The following is a 15,011-nucleotide window of genomic DNA, read 5'->3' as shown; positions in this document are numbered from 1 at the left end:
ACAGCATGCTGAAACGTTGAAAACAGCTGTAGCAGCCAGGTTTTATTTACAAATTCGTGCGAAATGGGTGAACGTAAGGGACAAAATAAATATTATCCGCCCGACTATGATCCGAAGAAGGGCGGACTCAACAAATTCCAGGGCACGCATGCCCTTCGGGAGCGTGCCCGGAAGATTCACCTGGGCATCATCATCATCCGCTTTGAGATGCCCTACAATATCTGGTGCGACGGCTGCAAGAACCACATCGGGATGGGTGTGCGCTATAATGCGGAGAAGACCAAGGTGGGCATGTACTACTCCACACCGATCTACAAGTTCCGCATGAAGTGCCACCTCTGTGACAATCACTTCGAGATCCAAACAGATCCCGGCAACCTCGACTACACCATCCTGTCTGGTGCGCGACGCCAGGAGAACCGCTGGGATCCGCTGCAGAATGAGCAGGTGGTGCCGGAAACGAAGGAGGTGCAGAAGCGGCTCTTCGACGACGCCATGTACAAGCTGGAGCACCAGGCCAAGGATGCCAAGGCAGCCGCCGACGCCAAGCCTGTGCTCCAGAAGCTGTTCGAGCGCAACCAGAGCGTGTGGGACGACACCTACGAGGCCAACTGCCGCCTGCGGACCGAATTCCGTCACCAAAAGAAGGAAATAAAGGGCCAGCAGGAACTGGATCGCCAGCTGCTGGCCAAGAGCAGTCTCGACTTAACTCTGCTGCCAGAAACAGACCAGGACCGGCAAATGGCGGCACTGATGAAGCTTCAAACCAAATCGGCCATTGAGCGGGCATCAGAGCAGCGCCTGGATCTACTCATGCGACCGGCATTGCCCGGAGCCACTGCAACAACGTTCGGTGGCCTGAAGCGGCAGAAGATTCTCAACTCACAGCTGCAGCTGCAGGATTTGGGCATTCGACGGAAGCAAGTCCAGTCGGACCAGTCCGCTGATGTGGCTTCTGCTCCCGATAAGTCGGAAGATGGGGCTTCTGTTCCCGAAAAGTCGTTGAGTCTGGTGGGAGAATACTCCTCCTCGGATAACGACTCGAACAGTTAATGCACAATAAGTATAATAATACAAATTAAAATAAGAACAACAATGACACGCCAAACAATCTCAATACTCCTCATTAGCCACCGGCGGCACCAGAGCTGTGTCGGGAGCGGCGTTGCCATTGGCATTTCCGTTGCATCCTAGGCTGTCTGCTGCAGCGGGCTGGCCATCAATGGTCTTGTAGAGCACGGCACAGATGCGATTGCAGAACTCCACGTGCTTGCCTCCGTTTATCATGTCGTCCATGAAGCCTTCGATTTGGAGCAGCTTGTTGTAGCACTCGTCGCGTGCCACCACGGCGCTGTCTGTCTTCAGGCTCAAGGTCTGAATCTCGCTCATCAAGTCGCTAATAGTTAAATCGTCCTCTGCGCTTATATCGCTGGATAGTGGCGAAACTACCTTGGCAAGTTCCTTGGCGAAGCCGCGTGGCTTGATGGGCTTTGGAATGGGCGCGTTGGCCGCTGATTTGATATTCTCCATGCCAGGAGCCTGCGAGTCGAAGAACTTCTTGAACCACTGCAGGAACTCAAAGTTGTCCTGGAAGCGGCCCTTGATCAGGCGATCGATGGGCACCGTTTTGTCCAGCTTGAGCCGTGTAAAAGCGCCCTGGAATAGCTTCAGATTGTGCAGGCACTCGTGCTCCAACTTGGCGCTCATCTTCACGCGCTTCAGGTTGATGCAGCTTGGGAAGATCAACTCCATCATTTGGCAGTAGGCAACACCTAAGGGAAAGGCCTGAATACTGAGTATGAAGATCGTCAGCGTGCTTGGAGCATCTCTCACCTGAGCACAGCTCTTCGATCTTCTTGAACTTGCCCTGCACCATGGTATTGACCCATTGGAGCATGTCATGGCGCGACATATTCTCTCCATTGACGCTGGTCAGGGACACGGTCATCTTAAGGTCACTCATTGTTCGATCTTTTCGTTTCTGTTTCTTTTTTCACTAGAATAAACGTTGACGGGATCTGTCGCGTTCGTTCTGGCTCAAGCGAAAAAAATTGACTCAGGAAAATAATATTTTTGTGAGACTTAAAAGCTTGTATGGAATGGGCCCGGCCTACTCCGTTTATAAAATGGTTTCAGTTTTCCTTTTGCTTTATTTAACTATCGTTGCTTTGCCTTTGTCCTTCCTTTCTGCCGCCACTTTTGCGATTGGCGCACAGCTTCCAATTAATACATTCCAGGATCCAGTGACGGGAAGAAGGGATATTATGATATTCACATGCTCGTGCTATCGATATCAAAGCTATCGATATCAGAAGAGCGCCCTTTTATTTAAACTTTAAAAAAATTAGACTACAGTGGCTTCACCCTAAACTTCTGCTCCACCTTCTGGACGAACTCTAGGAAGTCCTTGTGCAGCACCTTTGGCACCTCGAGGGCGGCAAAGTGTCCACCCTGCTTGTGGTATGTGCTGTGTATCAAGTTCGGGAACTTATCCTTCATCTGAATATCCAGGTTGTGCATGATGTCGCTCTTGAAGCGTGCACAGCCAGTTGGCACCGGAGTGGGAACGCGGTCCAGCTGCAGCTCACGCTGCTCTTTGGAGTATGCCTCGGCGTACAGGCGCTGAGAGGTGGTGATCGAGTTGGTCAGATAATATATCATTACATTGTCCAACAGGGTGTCCATGGTGTAGCGCTTTGTGATGCCGCCATCGGGCAAACCGCGGTAGCTGGGATTGGTCCACGTGGAGAACTTCTCCAGAATGTAGGCGGCCAGGCCGACAGGGTTGTCGGTGAGGGCTGCGCCAACAGTGTCCGGCTTGGTGGCTTGAATGTGGAAGTAGCCGCTTTCCTCAATGAGAAAGGCTAGGGCGCGCGACTTGGGGAAGAAGAAGTCCTCGAAGCCACTGGGCACAAAGAGACTGGGCCAGAAGCCGGCCAATGCGCCGATCACTTGGGACTTGGGATTCATGTTGGTGCACATATTCGAGTGGTAGCCAAGCACGTTATCCGGGAAGAGGGTGGCCATGTGGTTGCCAATGATGCTGCCCCAATCGCCGCCCTGAATGAAGTACTTGTTGTAGCCCAGGCGTGCCATAAGATTGCTCATAATCACGGCCACTTGGGCAGGTCCAAGCCCCGTACGGGAAGTACCCTGTAGCAAAAAGATCATTATTTGTGGAAGGAGCATATTATAGCTTTGACTTCAACCTACCTCGGACCAGCCATAGCCTGGCAAACTGGGTACAATCACGTCAAAAATATACTTGTTGTTCTTATCGAGATTGGTCTGATGGAGCAGATGGATCAGATCGTAGAACTCGCGCACCGATCCCGGCCAGCCGTGCAGCAGGAGCACCGGATAGTGGTGCTTGCCCACCTTGTTGTCGTCGTAGACCATCAGGTGGAGGAAGTGCATGCGTAGCCTGAAATTGTCAATCATTCATTATCATTGGACCCGCTCGGGCGATAAGCGCTTATCTCCTCACCCCTGAATATCGGTGGTGAAGTGATTGAATTGCCAAAGGAAGACTTCACGTTCGCGCCAACGCGGCAGGTAATCGTCTCTCCAGTACTCCACCACTTCCTTTAGATAGTTTGTGTTGAATCCGTACTCGAAGGCAACGCCCTCCAATGGGGGCGTCAGGCGGAGAGTGCGATTCAGGCGGCCAAACAAATCGGTAATGGTCTGGGGAAGGGAAAACTCTTAGATTCTGTTACTTGGAATCTTTGCTCAAAAGGCTTACCTTCTCCGGATAGCTAAGGCGATTACCGATCACTTCCGAATTGTTGGCCAGATAGGCAGCATAGTCCTTGGGCTGTGCCGCATCGCCCCACCATTGCTGCGTGTCCAGTTTCGGGGCCGGCAAATCTCCCCACAGTTGGCTAACATTCCTATAGACCAAAGCGCCGCCAATGGCCAGCACCAGCACCAGAATTTTCACTGTGACGGACATAACGAAGCGACTATACCTGATACCGCGACAGCTCAACACACAATGACCGCACCGCTCCCGTCGTAGTCTAATCAGAATATCACTAAATACATATGTACATGTATGTGTGTATAACGCTAACTGTCAATTCTTCTAGGCTGCAGCTCTAGCATGAGTATCATTGTTGTGGGCGCAGCTCAGCTCTCGCTCTCAAACTTGTAACTCATGATGATAAGCATTTTTGTTTGGCAAACTAATGCTCTACGCACGGTGAGTTGATCAGTCGAAGCTTATCGTGGCATTACTTGACACTCTGTAGCGGTTTTCCAGGTCATTCAAGCCTGTGCTTTTGCTTTGATTGTTTATTTTACTGACAGAGCTTTTGGTTGAGCAAGAGAGAGCGCGAGCGAGAGTAAGCTTTGAGCTCGCCGTTAGCTGATGATATTTTGCGACGCAGCTGAAACGTTGCCGGGCCCAGGTAGGCAAATTGCCACTCTGGGACTGACTTGGGGGTTGGTAAATGTGCACGAAGCTTTCACAGAGAGCTACCTTTTATGATCTCCACATGTTATGCAAGAGTTTCAGAGTTTACACATACAAAACTTTGTGGGGACTCTTTGTCTGTATGCGAGGCTCTTTAACTTTCGGTTTTTTTAAATAAGATAAGGCAAATGCTATCAAATGGTTTGGGGTTTAGTTTAATTTCCAAGAATGCGATTGTGTGGGAAGAGAGAGAGAGAGAGGAAAACCTAAGCGTATTTATTGCATTCCAAGCGAGTACGAAATTTCGGGCTTAGAGTTCAGCTTTCTGCACAAAGGCCGTGAAGTCTTCGTACAGCTGCTGCGGCAGCTCGAACGCAGGAAAGTGTCCGCCGTCCTGCTGGTGGGTGCTGTGCACCAGATTGGGGAACTTGTTGGTCAGCACGCCGTCGGGCACGTGTAAGAGTTCATAAGCGAATCGAGTGCATCCAGTCTTGGCCGTAATGGGCAGTGAATCGACAGCCAGGGCAAATTGTGCCTTGCTCATTGACTCGGAGTAGAGGCGCATGGAGGTGGTGATCGAGTTGGTCACATAGTAGATCATGATGTTATCCAGCAGCTGGTCGTAGGTGAAGCGCTTGGTAAGGCCGCCATCTGGCAGCGTCTTGAACGCAGGATTCGTCCACGTGGAGAACTTTTCCCCGATGTAGGAGGCCAGACCAATGGGATTGTCGATCAAAGCGTTGCCAATGGTGTCCGGCTTGCTGGCCTGAATGTGGGCATAGCCCATCTCCTCCATGAGGAAGGAGAAGATGCCGCCAAAGCCCTTATAAAAGTGCGCGTTCTGTTCATCAACGAACCAACTGCGAAAGACAAACGACAGCATCAGCTTCAGGCTGCCCATGGGACTGTTGTTTGCGCACATGTTCGAGTGATAGCCGAGCACATTCTCCGGGAAGAGCGACGCCACATTGGAGCCGATCAGCGAGCCCCAGTCACCGCCCTGCACCACGAACTTGTCAAAGCCCAGACGCACCATCAGGTTACGCAACACCACAGCCACCTGGGCCACGCCAAAGCCAGTCTTTGAAGATCCCTAATAGCAGCAGGAGGAGGAAGAGAGTTAATCATTGCTGGGAAGTAATGCACGCTTTTAGACCTACCTGAGACCAGCCATAGCCTGGCAAGCTGGGCGCAATCACCTCGAAGACGTAGTTGCTCTTGTCGCTGCCTGCAGTCAGCAGGGGAATAAAATCGTAGAATTCGCGAACGGTGCCCGGCCAGCCGTGCAACAAGAGGAGGGGGAGCACCTTCTTGCCCTTCTTAATGGCCTCCTTGCTCGGCTTTGCATGAATAAAGTGAATTTTCAATCTGCAACAAAAGTGCGCAACAGAGTTTAACCAGAGGTTAGCAATGTCAATTGTTAATGCGTTCCAAGTTCCACAACTAAATATGCACGAACCGAGCGAGCACTCGTTCAAAGCAGCTGCAGCTGCAGCTCCATCTACTCACCCCTGTATTTCGGTCTGGTAGTGATCCAGTTTTTTCAAATACTTCTCGCGCTCACCCCACTTGGTCAGGTATGTGTCTCGCCAGTATTTCACCACCTTTTGCAGCTCATTCGCATTGAACCCGTACTCAAAGCCCACACCCTCCAGCGGTGCCTGCAGCTTCAGGGGACGACTCAGTTGGCTCTTCAAATCTGCAATGACCTGGGCAACAAAGCATCACAATAAGATCACATGGAATACACGAATAAATGCTCCCTTACCTCTGGATTGACGCTGATGTCATACGGCAAGATGGCCTTGTTCTCTTTGTAGTTTTGCTTGCTCAGCTCTGGTCCCCAGTAGGCATTGTTGTCAAGCTCGGGCCGCTTGCCGGGCGCCGACAACTCGCGATAGTTCTTGTACCCAATGGCGGCCAGCATGGCCAGGCCTCCGACCAGGAAGCGAACAAATAAATTTGTCATAATGTTTGCTTTACTTTAATTTATTTTAATTCCACAATTGCACACAGCCGATCGGCTCGGATCACTGCACAGAAATAATTTTGGTTTGCCAAACACAAGGCGCACGAAAGCTTTGGCCCAGCCGGCCGGCCTGCTTGTGGATTCCATGTGGACTGTGGCTTCTATTTTAAGCTTTGTAATCGCAACTGTCTGCGCCTGCAATGCGAGCATGATGAGGCGATATTATTACAAAACGATTCATGCTTAGAATGTTAATGGATAACACTACGAACAATTCGAAACGAAATATACTTGTGATCTACATGACCGGCTAGAATTTCAATTATAAAGTGCCGACGGCGCTGCTGACACTCGCTGTGGCTATGGGATTGACCACAAATTGAATTATCAACAGGCGAAAGCTGCAATTGGAAACGAAGCTTTTACCGACATCAAACTGCTACGAGCTTTGGCCAAGCAATTGTTTTGCTTTTTGTTTTGATCGTAAATAAACAAATTAATGTTATTTTTTCTTGGAATTTGGAACTTTGCTTGGAAGCGTACCAATTTGGGCAATAATACCATCTACCCACCCGTTCCAGTATTAAACTTGATGTTGATCTTTGCTAATCATAGGTACAAAAATCTACTTTATTTTGGCTTCTCACCATGAAGACCGATCTTGCCCACGAAGGCTGTAAAATCCTGGTAGAGCATGGCGGGCATCTCCAAGGCGGCAAAGTGGCTGCCCTGCTGGAAGTACATGGAGTGCTTCAGGTTGGGGAACTTGTCGCGCAGCTGCCAGTCCGTGACGGAGGGCAGGTCGTAGCGGAAACGGGAACAGCCCATGGGCACGGGCGTGGGCACTCGGTCCAGCTGCAGATTGGTGTACGCCTTCGACACGTTCTCCGCGTAGAAACGCACCGCAGTGGTGATCGAGTTGGTCAGATAGTACACCATGAGGTTGTCCAGCACCGGCTCGAGCCCAAAGACCGTGACGATGGCCCCAAAGTCCTGCTTCACGCCGGGATTCGTGCAGGTCTGGAACTTCTCGAGAATGTAGGCGGCCAGGCCCACGGGACTGGTGGTGAGTGCCGCACCAATGGTGTCCGGCTTGGTGGCCTGAATGTGGAAGTAGCCGCTCTCCTGCAGCAGCTCCGCGTACTTGTCCCACACGGGGAAGTGGTGATCGTAGAAGAAGCGCGAGGGTATAATCTTCTCCGAGAAGTACGTGCCATAGATGCCCTTGAGGATGGCCAAGGGCGAGTTGAGCACACACATGTTGGAGTGATAGCCGATGACATTCTCCGGATAGAGTGTGGCCAGATTGCTGCCAATGATGCTGCCCCAATCGCCGCCCTGAATGAAGAACTTCTTGTGGCCCAGACGCAGCATTAGGTTCCTCATGACGGTGGCCATTTCGGCGGCATTGAAGCCAGGACGACTGGCAGCCTATGCAGGGGCAAGGGACACACGATTAGCAAGAATTGAATGCAGTTTTGGTGTAGCAAAAACTCACATCAGACCAGCCATAGCCCACCAGGGAGGGAGCCACCACCTCGAAGGCATAATCCGTCACATTCTGATCGTTGGTCAGCATGGGAATTATGTCGTAGAACTCGCGCACCGATCCCGGCCAGCCGTGGAGCAGCAGCAGCGGATAGACATGCTTCTTGGCGGCTGCCTCCTCGCTCGCCTTCTCGCGTATAAAGTGAATGTTCAGGCTGCAAGAAAGGAAATAAAATGAATAGATTAAAGTACAAATTTCGAGATGAAATGCAAACGAACCCCTGAATCTCGGTGGTGTACTGCTTGAATTTGTTAAAGAACTCCTGGCGCTCATCCCACTTGGTCAGATACTTCTCCCGCCAGTAATCGACAAACTGTTCCAGTGCATGCGAGTTGAAGCCATACTCGAAGGAGATGCCATCGAGTGGATCGGTGAGGCGCAGGGTGCGATTCAGCTGCTGACGCAGATCCTCAATCTCGGCCTGTGGCACGCTCAGTCGGAACTCGTTGATGCGCTTATCGGGCACATAGTCCTTGCCATCGCCGGGACCCCAGTAGGTGTTGTCGCTGATCTCTGGCTTCGGCAGCGGACGCGTCAGCTCCGTGAACACCAAATAGCCATAGCCGACAAAGGCTCCGAACACGGCCACAATCAGTCCGAATATTATCAAGCACTTCATTGCCGCAAATTAGCTCTTCTTGGCTTGAATTCAAATGAGCTGCGAGCACAACGACAGCCGTAGATAAGCGTCCCAAGATTCCCTTCTCAAATGTCTCGACAGAACCGCACGCCCAGCGAGCCGTTATCGAACTGACTGGCTCCGCTCCTCCAACAACGAACGACTCTGCCCGATGCCCAAAGCTCTATCAAAGTTTAATGTCTTTTTCTATGTACTATAAACTAATAATAAATTTTGATAAATTCGTGCATGCATATACTCGCGTGAACAGTGGGACCAAATGCTGTGCGACCTTTCCACTCAATCTTTCAACTCTCTGTTAACTGATGTTTTTGGCTATTTGCACTGACTGTGTGCCTGTTAATGAGTGACTAAGTGTCTGGGGCCATAGGGCAGTTGGGCAAAACAAAAAGTCATTGGCTTCATTGAGAATTTCTGCTGGTTCCACACCAAGGTGCAGCTGCGGTTCGTTCACACGTCTGCACCTTGAATGGGCCATTGATTTGGCTGAGCGATACACATTTATAGAGACTACAATGTGTCGTCTAGCTATGGGAGAGCTGGGTAGCCACAGCTACTTATAAGCAAGTCATATCTTATCAGAGAACTCGAACTCAACTTATTTATTGGTAAGCGCTGTGGCCTGCCTGCCGGTAAATGATCATAAATCTGAGCACCGTTGCCGCCGCGGATGTGGCTCGCTGTGCATGAATTTGGGTAGATCAGTGGGCCACGTGTATAACACTCAGGAAAACACTCCCATGGCAGATAGAACTTCGAACCACTTCCTGCCCTTGGCCCGTCTGCTGTGCCCGCTAGGACGTGACTAGGGAGACCCTTCCTGTGGGTGGACCCAGTGAGGGTCAAGCACGTTGGTCGAAACCCTGCATTATGCATGTATAATTGCTAGAGCTGAGGCAGTGTACCCTGTTGGATGGTGGTTGTTTTCAGCCTGTTGGGGCAGCTGGGTGAGTCAGTGGTTGGAACTTGGGCGGCTGACATGCACTTGTCATGTCAAAGGCAAGACGCGAGCGAGCCTGCTTTAATTTGTATGAAATTGTGAGGCGAAACAATTATGTTGTCGACATGCAACTGCTCGACTGAGGGACAAAGTGGGTTGGCAGGCACCGGCCGTTCACGGATCCTCAAAAGTGCCGCCAAACATGCAAACCCAAATGGAGGACGAGACACTTACACGGAGCCAAACAAAATAGGCAGAAGGCGTGGCCAGCGGCAGAAACAATTTGGATGTTGTGAAACGTAATTCGAGCAAAATTAACGCAATTACTGTGCCGCAGCCAAAGGACTCGATCCTGCCGATGAACTGCAGCGGAAAAAGTTTCCTTCGCGTGCCTGCCCCAAATCGCATTGATAGCGGGCACGGGCAAGGGCACGGGCACAGGCGCAGGCACAGCGAATGGCACTTGGAAGCGTGTCAAAGCTGCCACCTCCTCCAGGCCCAACTCGAGTTGGATTCCAGGCACCCAATCGGTGGCCATTAATGCGGGAGCAACTCCTGGCTAATTCCCATTTCATTGAGTGCCTAGAACTGGGCTGCGATGGAGCACTGCCAACTGGGAGTGGGTATGTTCCAGTTACTGGCACGGCTACCCGGGGCAACCTCAGCTTGATTGCGGGCTGGGCTGGGCTGGGCTGGGCTCGCTTTTAATGGTCGTAATTATTTTCTTATTCAACTGACACGCACTTGTCGTAAAAGTCCATTGAACTGCGGCAAAATTGATTTCATTTGCCGTTCCAGAGAAAAGTTCTGAGATTTTAGAAGTTCATCTTTTAGCTGAATGATCAAACACAGGCAAAGCCTTTATTCGGTGACCATTTCCACGTGCTCGACCAATCCTTTTATCAAAAATTGCATGAAAAAGCAGTGGAATGAAGCATTTTAGCCAGACAGAAAATTGTGGGGGAGTGTCAGGAAATTGAACTTCAAATTGGCTCTCCCACCACTTTTCCACAGGTCAGTCCTGAATGTGAATAGGAACATCGTGGAAATACTGGCCAGCCAATAAAAGGTGGTTAGTCCAAGCAATTCCTTTGCCACAGTCCCACAAATGGAATATTTAATAGGTGGGAAAATGAATTAAAATTGATTTCCTGGCACATTAATCGCCTTGCAGCGGGTTTCTATTATTTTTCCACATTTTATTTCTCCAATAAGTATGCTATGAAATTGTGAAAAGACGCTGAGTGGCCCAACAATGTTGCATACTTTTACGCTGCAAACAAGCGAAAGTATTTTTGGTGCTAGACTCACTGATCCGCCACACCTGGCCACTCGCCCTGCGCATCATCCCAGACGGGAAACTCGGCTTTGGCTGGTGCTCCCTCGCCGCCTGTCTGGCCAGACGACAGCAGCAGATGAGACTCATCCGACTGGCAGATGACGTGTCCCAGCTTAAAATCGAAACAATTTGTATGTGGATCTGTTGCTGTGAAGTGGCTGCTGTCTGATTCGGCTTACCCAACCAACCAACAAAATGGTCACTGCTCGCAGGAATATCGATTGTATCCACATTATGTGTCCGGTTCTCTCCCGCCCTCTCTCTTGCACTGAAGCCTACTGTGGAGCCACTGTTTTCCTGTTGACGTTGACGCTACATTTTTAATCATTTCAATAAATATGCAAAATGTACCGACATATGTACATTTGTGCGAGTATTTACATATGTACATACGTGTGTACATATGTCGCGGCGCTCTATCTGACGCTGCCCGCTTGCCCGAGAGCGAGAGCGAGAGCGAGAGATTTATATGAATGAATAACGAGAGAAATGTGGAAAATTGAAGAATTATAAGAGAGAGAGAGAGAGAGAGAGCGGTACGGTTTGGGGCATAATATTTCATGGTGCATTCCGTCTGACAGATAAGCATGATTTTGCATTCATAAAATGGGCTTAAAGGTGATATCTGAACATAACTTATAGCTGTCTAATTATTGAAAGGATTTTATCTATGAATTGCAGCAATATTATCTGTACCAGTAGCACCTTCAACGCCGCACCGCTTCCACGCCGCTAATTGTCAACTCAAACAAGAGGCGCAAAAATCCCATTGGGGGATGCACACACGCGGCAGTGGGTTGACCTGCGTTCGAGGGGGATTATCTACCTCCGGACTGGTATATAAAGGAGCACTGGGCGGGCAGCAATGGTATCAGTCAACGCATTCAGCTACTCCAATCAAGATGCAGTCTACAATTATTTTCGCTCTGCTCTGCTGCATTGTCGGTGCTGTGGTGGCATATCCGTCGCCGGATGACATGACAATGCCTTCGACGCCAGCGCCTCGATATCCGCTCAATCTGCAAGGCGGTGGCGGTGCACAGGAGCGCGAAGGACTCACCTTTGGGGTGCGTGGCAGCGAGAATGTGTGGAGGAGCGACAATGGACGACACGAGATCGATGTGAACGGCGGCTATGCGCAGCGCTTGGGCGGCCAGTGGGGCAACTCGGAGCCCAGCTACAGCGTCGGCACCAACTATCGCTACAGATGGTAGATGGTAGACCTATCTACACTCTGTCGAACTTTGTACATACCCCAACTACACATATTTGTGAACTATTAATAAAGAATTCAAATATTTACCCATAAACGCTTTAACTTTTAATTTGTGTCCTTGACGGTGTTCGTCTACCCCGGACCATTCAGCGTTCACGAGTTTTGAGGTGGAGACAGGGCTATGGATGATCTTGCAGATTGGCTAATTGTAGATACATCTTTTTTGGCCACAATCTGGCGGGGTAATAACCAATTAGGCGCTGCCAATGACGATGACGGGCGGTCTTAATGAAACCTGCCAAGACATAAATGTTTTTTGCTAATTGGATTTATTACGTAAACTGTCAAAAGAACCTTCGGTGGAAATTTATCATGCAGCATCCGCAGCAGATCATCTCAATCCCAAAAACTCTTGAGACACACAGAAAATATTACGCCATCAGATTCATTTAGCTGCGACTTGTTCTAGGCTCTCTTTAAAGCTTAAACTCTTGGCCATGTTTGGGTTTTAGCCAAAGCTTTTCACATCATTAGCTGACCTTGGCCCATGACAGATCGATGTGGGGAAGCATATTTCGTGGGTGGCTTGGGATATCCTCTTGGGAAACAATTATGACAGGCAGAGATGCGGGAGATGGTTGAGATAAATGCCTCTAATTGCACACAACCCACGGTTACCGAATGATGTTTGAAAGATTTTTAGATTTGCAAGAACTACAGACAGAAATACGGGAAAAGCTTAAAGTAAATATGAGGTGGAGTGACTAATGACAGACAATCTGCTGTTGCCGAATGAGTTTTATAAGATTGTGTGGTTGAAAGAGTAGCAGAAAGTACTCGTAGATTCATCCATGATGTGCCAGGTGCACCCCCGTGGTCTTTTATGTAAGAAAATATATAACTTAAGATTTATTATTCATGTCGCAAGACGAGGCGCCCATGAATAATTCCGTAAACTTTAAGTGTCTCATTTGTTCACCTCATTCGTTGTTGCTGCCTTGGGATTCACTTTTCAGTCTAGAGAGCGACCCTTGTTGATAGATCATATTTCTTATCAATCAGCGGATGGCTGGCTGGCTGGCTGGCTGGCAGATGCGGGGATCTACTTGTGAAGCACTGAGCTGGGTTGCTCTCCCACTCCGATGGGATTCCCTCTGATGGGGAATCAAACCCAATACCCAATCGTTGATAAGACCCTAATCCGAGGTATAAAAGAAGGAAACTTCTGTCCAAGCAGCATTCAGTTCTCAAAGTACAACCCACAACATGGAATTCAAAGCAAGTTTCCTGCTGCTCAGCCTGGCCTGTGCCTGCCTCTGTGTCGCTGCCTATCCCAATCCGTTGGTTTATGCACTGGAAGATGAACCGAATCTGGTCTATATGGAACCCTTGCAGGTGAGTAACCCAAGCCAGAGCGCTGCAGAAGTCCACCAGCTAATGGCCCCTCTATTTTCTAGTTCTTTCCCGATGACATTGACGTGGATGTGGCGCATCCGCGTGTGCGTCGCCAGTGGCAGCTGCAGGGTGGCGGCGGCGGTGGCCCTCGCCAGGGCATTGATCTCAGCCTGAGCGGTCGTGCCCCTGTGTGGCAGAGCCAGAACGGACGCCACTCCGTGGATGCCACGGGACAGTATGCCCAACACCTCGGTGGACCCTACGGCAACAGTCGCCCCCAGTTCGGCGTCGGTGGACAGTACACCTTCAGGTTCTAGGGAATCTCTAAGGCTACCACCGCAATTATGTTAAAGATCCAGCCATTGACATTTATTTATATAATTCGAAATGAACATTAAAAACTATTCATCCAAACATCAGTTGAAAATATCTCTTGCTTTTCGGTCGGGGAATACACAAAGATTGTGGGATCTGGCTGGGGCTGGGGTGTCAGCCACTGGGAAAAAGACATCGAATATTGACATTAAAGCAATGACCTTTAAGCTGTGGGCTCACCTCCTGACTTTCGCCCACAATGGAGCGACCTTGGAGCAGGCCAATCAAATGCAGAATCAACCAGAGACTTAGGGCGGCGAACATTTCTCAGAGAGATGCTAAACACAACTGAAGCTGCGCCCTGACATTGATTGCTGTCCAGGGTGTCGGTCGGTTCTCTCCCGCCCCCCCCGCCAGCTGATAAGACCCTGATAAGGCACGGATGTGTGTCAAGAGCTTCAGAGGCAGCGGCACAGAGCAGACACAGACCAGGTCGAGCCATGCCAAAGCCAAAGCCAAAGCCAAACCCACACCCACTTGAACTGTATTACATTTTGTGGAACGTGCAACTGGCAGTCAAACATTTTTTGGCACGTTTTCTGTTGAAATCGAAAAGAAACCAAACCAAACCAAACCAAAACCGACACAAAAGCGGCACAAAGATGAAGCAAAAAAATATAAAGGAAAACAAAATTTAAATGTTAGAAGCAGCACAGAGCCAACAATGAAGGTCAGGCTATGATGACTTTTTTCCTTATGCCCCAACAATCGAAACAGAAATTTTCGCTCTGCCCCTGAGTCTGCCTCCGCCACTGACTTGAAGTAGGTTTGGGTAAATCTGGAAGTTGCCTTTTGATAGCACCAATTGCTGGCCAATTTTCCTTGTTATACTCTAAGCAAGGGTGAGATGTGCGACTGGAGACACATCCATAAGCCATTCCCCGGGGTAGGGCATGTAGGAACTTCCCTGCATCATTGCGCTGAACTTCTCATCTTTCTGTGTGTGCGCTGCGCTTTTCTCTTTTGTTTGTTCGTTTTCCATGTCATTTTCATGTGGAGGAGTGTGCAGCGATTCCACTGGAAGAGCCATTTTCTAAATCAATGCACAAATTGTCAAAGTCAAAGCTTCTCCAGCGAGAGAGAGAGAGAGAGATTTTCCCTTTGTTGGAGGAAAATTGGCTCCACTTGAAAAATTGTGTGCGGGGTGGGGTGGCTGCTTTGGATTGTTTTC

At 49.7% G+C, this 15,011-nt stretch overlaps 9 protein-coding genes across 9 annotated transcripts; 3 read left to right on the top strand and 6 right to left on the bottom strand.

The window, feature by feature from the left end:
- Positions 1–9: 9 nt before the first annotated feature.
- On the top strand, positions 10–1,111 carry LOC117581049 (coiled-coil domain-containing protein 130 homolog). Its single transcript, XM_034268305.1, has one exon. The coding sequence runs from the start codon at positions 64–66 to the stop codon at positions 1,051–1,053; it is 990 nt and encodes a 329-aa protein (XP_034124196.1). The 5' UTR covers positions 10–63; the 3' UTR covers positions 1,054–1,111.
- On the bottom strand, positions 1,050–2,190 carry LOC117581756 (microtubule-associated protein RP/EB family member 1). The gene is made up of 2 exons (XM_034269560.1): positions 1,834–2,190; positions 1,050–1,772 (listed from the first exon to the last, which is right to left on the bottom strand). The coding sequence occupies exons 1-2, from the start codon at positions 1,961–1,963 to the stop codon at positions 1,114–1,116; spliced, it is 789 nt and encodes a 262-aa protein (XP_034125451.1). The 5' UTR covers positions 1,964–2,190; the 3' UTR covers positions 1,050–1,113.
- Positions 2,191–2,308: 118 nt separating this feature from the next.
- LOC117578660 (juvenile hormone epoxide hydrolase 2) lies at positions 2,309–3,991 on the bottom strand. Its single transcript, XM_034264700.1, has 4 exons — positions 3,746–3,991; positions 3,488–3,687; positions 3,214–3,424; positions 2,309–3,153 (listed from the first exon to the last, which is right to left on the bottom strand). Exons 1-4 carry the CDS (start codon positions 3,953–3,955, stop codon positions 2,350–2,352), a joined length of 1,425 nt encoding a protein of 474 aa, XP_034120591.1. The 5' UTR covers positions 3,956–3,991; the 3' UTR covers positions 2,309–2,349.
- A 675-nt stretch (positions 3,992–4,666) lies between these two features.
- On the bottom strand, positions 4,667–6,450 carry LOC117580252 (juvenile hormone epoxide hydrolase 1). The gene is made up of 4 exons (XM_034267090.1): positions 6,186–6,450; positions 5,927–6,126; positions 5,578–5,785; positions 4,667–5,510 (listed from the first exon to the last, which is right to left on the bottom strand). The coding sequence occupies exons 1-4, from the start codon at positions 6,384–6,386 to the stop codon at positions 4,728–4,730; spliced, it is 1,392 nt and encodes a 463-aa protein (XP_034122981.1). The 5' UTR covers positions 6,387–6,450; the 3' UTR covers positions 4,667–4,727.
- A 534-nt stretch (positions 6,451–6,984) lies between these two features.
- LOC117579511 (juvenile hormone epoxide hydrolase 1) lies at positions 6,985–8,672 on the bottom strand. The gene is made up of 3 exons (XM_034265826.1): positions 8,154–8,672; positions 7,885–8,089; positions 6,985–7,817 (listed from the first exon to the last, which is right to left on the bottom strand). Exons 1-3 carry the CDS (start codon positions 8,552–8,554, stop codon positions 7,017–7,019), a joined length of 1,407 nt encoding a protein of 468 aa, XP_034121717.1. The 5' UTR covers positions 8,555–8,672; the 3' UTR covers positions 6,985–7,016.
- A 2,030-nt stretch (positions 8,673–10,702) lies between these two features.
- Positions 10,703–11,146, bottom strand: LOC117584434. Its single transcript, XM_034273336.1, has 2 exons — positions 11,034–11,146; positions 10,703–10,966 (listed from the first exon to the last, which is right to left on the bottom strand). The coding sequence occupies exons 1-2, from the start codon at positions 11,085–11,087 to the stop codon at positions 10,823–10,825; spliced, it is 198 nt and encodes a 65-aa protein (XP_034129227.1). The 5' UTR covers positions 11,088–11,146; the 3' UTR covers positions 10,703–10,822.
- A 566-nt stretch (positions 11,147–11,712) lies between these two features.
- LOC117582148 (diptericin A) lies at positions 11,713–12,164 on the top strand. The gene has a single exon (XM_034269736.1). The coding sequence runs from the start codon at positions 11,757–11,759 to the stop codon at positions 12,066–12,068; it is 312 nt and encodes a 103-aa protein (XP_034125627.1). The 5' UTR covers positions 11,713–11,756; the 3' UTR covers positions 12,069–12,164.
- A 1,134-nt stretch (positions 12,165–13,298) lies between these two features.
- LOC117581318 (diptericin-A) lies at positions 13,299–13,884 on the top strand. The gene is made up of 2 exons (XM_034268421.1): positions 13,299–13,465; positions 13,528–13,884. The coding sequence occupies exons 1-2, from the start codon at positions 13,337–13,339 to the stop codon at positions 13,780–13,782; spliced, it is 384 nt and encodes a 127-aa protein (XP_034124312.1). The 5' UTR covers positions 13,299–13,336; the 3' UTR covers positions 13,783–13,884.
- LOC117581323 lies at positions 13,811–14,151 on the bottom strand. The gene is made up of 2 exons (XM_034268434.1): positions 14,021–14,151; positions 13,811–13,961 (listed from the first exon to the last, which is right to left on the bottom strand). The coding sequence occupies exons 1-2, from the start codon at positions 14,102–14,104 to the stop codon at positions 13,860–13,862; spliced, it is 186 nt and encodes a 61-aa protein (XP_034124325.1). The 5' UTR covers positions 14,105–14,151; the 3' UTR covers positions 13,811–13,859.
- Positions 14,152–15,011: the final 860 nt, after the last annotated feature.

Source organism: Drosophila guanche, unplaced genomic scaffold (genome assembly GCF_900245975.1).
Source record: "Drosophila guanche unplaced genomic scaffold, DGUA_6, whole genome shotgun sequence".
NCBI lineage: Eukaryota > Metazoa > Arthropoda > Insecta > Diptera > Drosophilidae > Drosophila > Drosophila guanche.
Note: the sequence above shows the minus strand (reverse complement) of the source record. Positions and strands in the feature narration are given on the sequence as shown.

Bases quoted from the DNA above. Each gene is read 5' to 3' on its own strand.
- LOC117579511 (XM_034265826.1), bottom strand. From the start codon at position 8,554: ATGAAGTGCTTGATAATATTCGGACTGATTGTGGCCGTGTTCGGAGCC. The intron at 8,090-8,153 runs GTTCGTTTGCAT...CCTTTCTTGCAG, and splicing joins TACACCACCGAGATTCAGGG to CCTGAACATTCACTTTATAC. The intron at 7,818-7,884 runs GTGAGTTTTTGC...GCCCCTGCATAG, and splicing joins TGGGCTATGGCTGGTCTGAT to GCTGCCAGTCGTCCTGGCTT.
- LOC117581049 (XM_034268305.1), top strand. From the start codon at position 64: ATGGGTGAACGTAAGGGACAAAATAAATATTATCCGCCCGACTATGAT.
- LOC117582148 (XM_034269736.1), top strand. From the start codon at position 11,757: ATGCAGTCTACAATTATTTTCGCTCTGCTCTGCTGCATTGTCGGTGCT.
- LOC117584434 (XM_034273336.1), bottom strand. From the start codon at position 11,087: ATGTGGATACAATCGATATTCCTGCGAGCAGTGACCATTTTGTTGGTT. The intron at 10,967-11,033 runs GTAAGCCGAATC...TTCGATTTTAAG, and splicing joins CCATTTTGTTGGTTGGTTGG to CTGGGACACGTCATCTGCCA.
- LOC117581756 (XM_034269560.1), bottom strand. From the start codon at position 1,963: ATGAGTGACCTTAAGATGACCGTGTCCCTGACCAGCGTCAATGGAGAG. The intron at 1,773-1,833 runs GTGAGAGATGCT...CCTTTCCCTTAG, and splicing joins GATCGAAGAGCTGTGCTCAG to GTGTTGCCTACTGCCAAATG.
- LOC117580252 (XM_034267090.1), bottom strand. From the start codon at position 6,386: ATGACAAATTTATTTGTTCGCTTCCTGGTCGGAGGCCTGGCCATGCTG. The intron at 6,127-6,185 runs GTAAGGGAGCAT...TTTGTTGCCCAG, and splicing joins ACATCAGCGTCAATCCAGAG to GTCATTGCAGATTTGAAGAG. The intron at 5,511-5,577 runs GTAGGTCTAAAA...TGCTGCTATTAG, and splicing joins CAGGCTATGGCTGGTCTCAG to GGATCTTCAAAGACTGGCTT.
- LOC117581323 (XM_034268434.1), bottom strand. From the start codon at position 14,104: ATGTTCGCCGCCCTAAGTCTCTGGTTGATTCTGCATTTGATTGGCCTG. The intron at 13,962-14,020 runs GTGAGCCCACAG...TCTTTTTCCCAG, and splicing joins TTGTGGGCGAAAGTCAGGAG to TGGCTGACACCCCAGCCCCA.
- LOC117581318 (XM_034268421.1), top strand. From the start codon at position 13,337: ATGGAATTCAAAGCAAGTTTCCTGCTGCTCAGCCTGGCCTGTGCCTGC. The intron at 13,466-13,527 runs GTGAGTAACCCA...TCTATTTTCTAG, and splicing joins TCTATATGGAACCCTTGCAG to TTCTTTCCCGATGACATTGA.
- LOC117578660 (XM_034264700.1), bottom strand. From the start codon at position 3,955: ATGTCCGTCACAGTGAAAATTCTGGTGCTGGTGCTGGCCATTGGCGGC. The intron at 3,688-3,745 runs GTAAGCCTTTTG...TCCCTTCCCCAG, and splicing joins GCCTTAGCTATCCGGAGAAG to ACCATTACCGATTTGTTTGG. The intron at 3,154-3,213 runs GTAGGTTGAAGT...TTTTTGCTACAG, and splicing joins CAGGCTATGGCTGGTCCGAG to GGTACTTCCCGTACGGGGCT.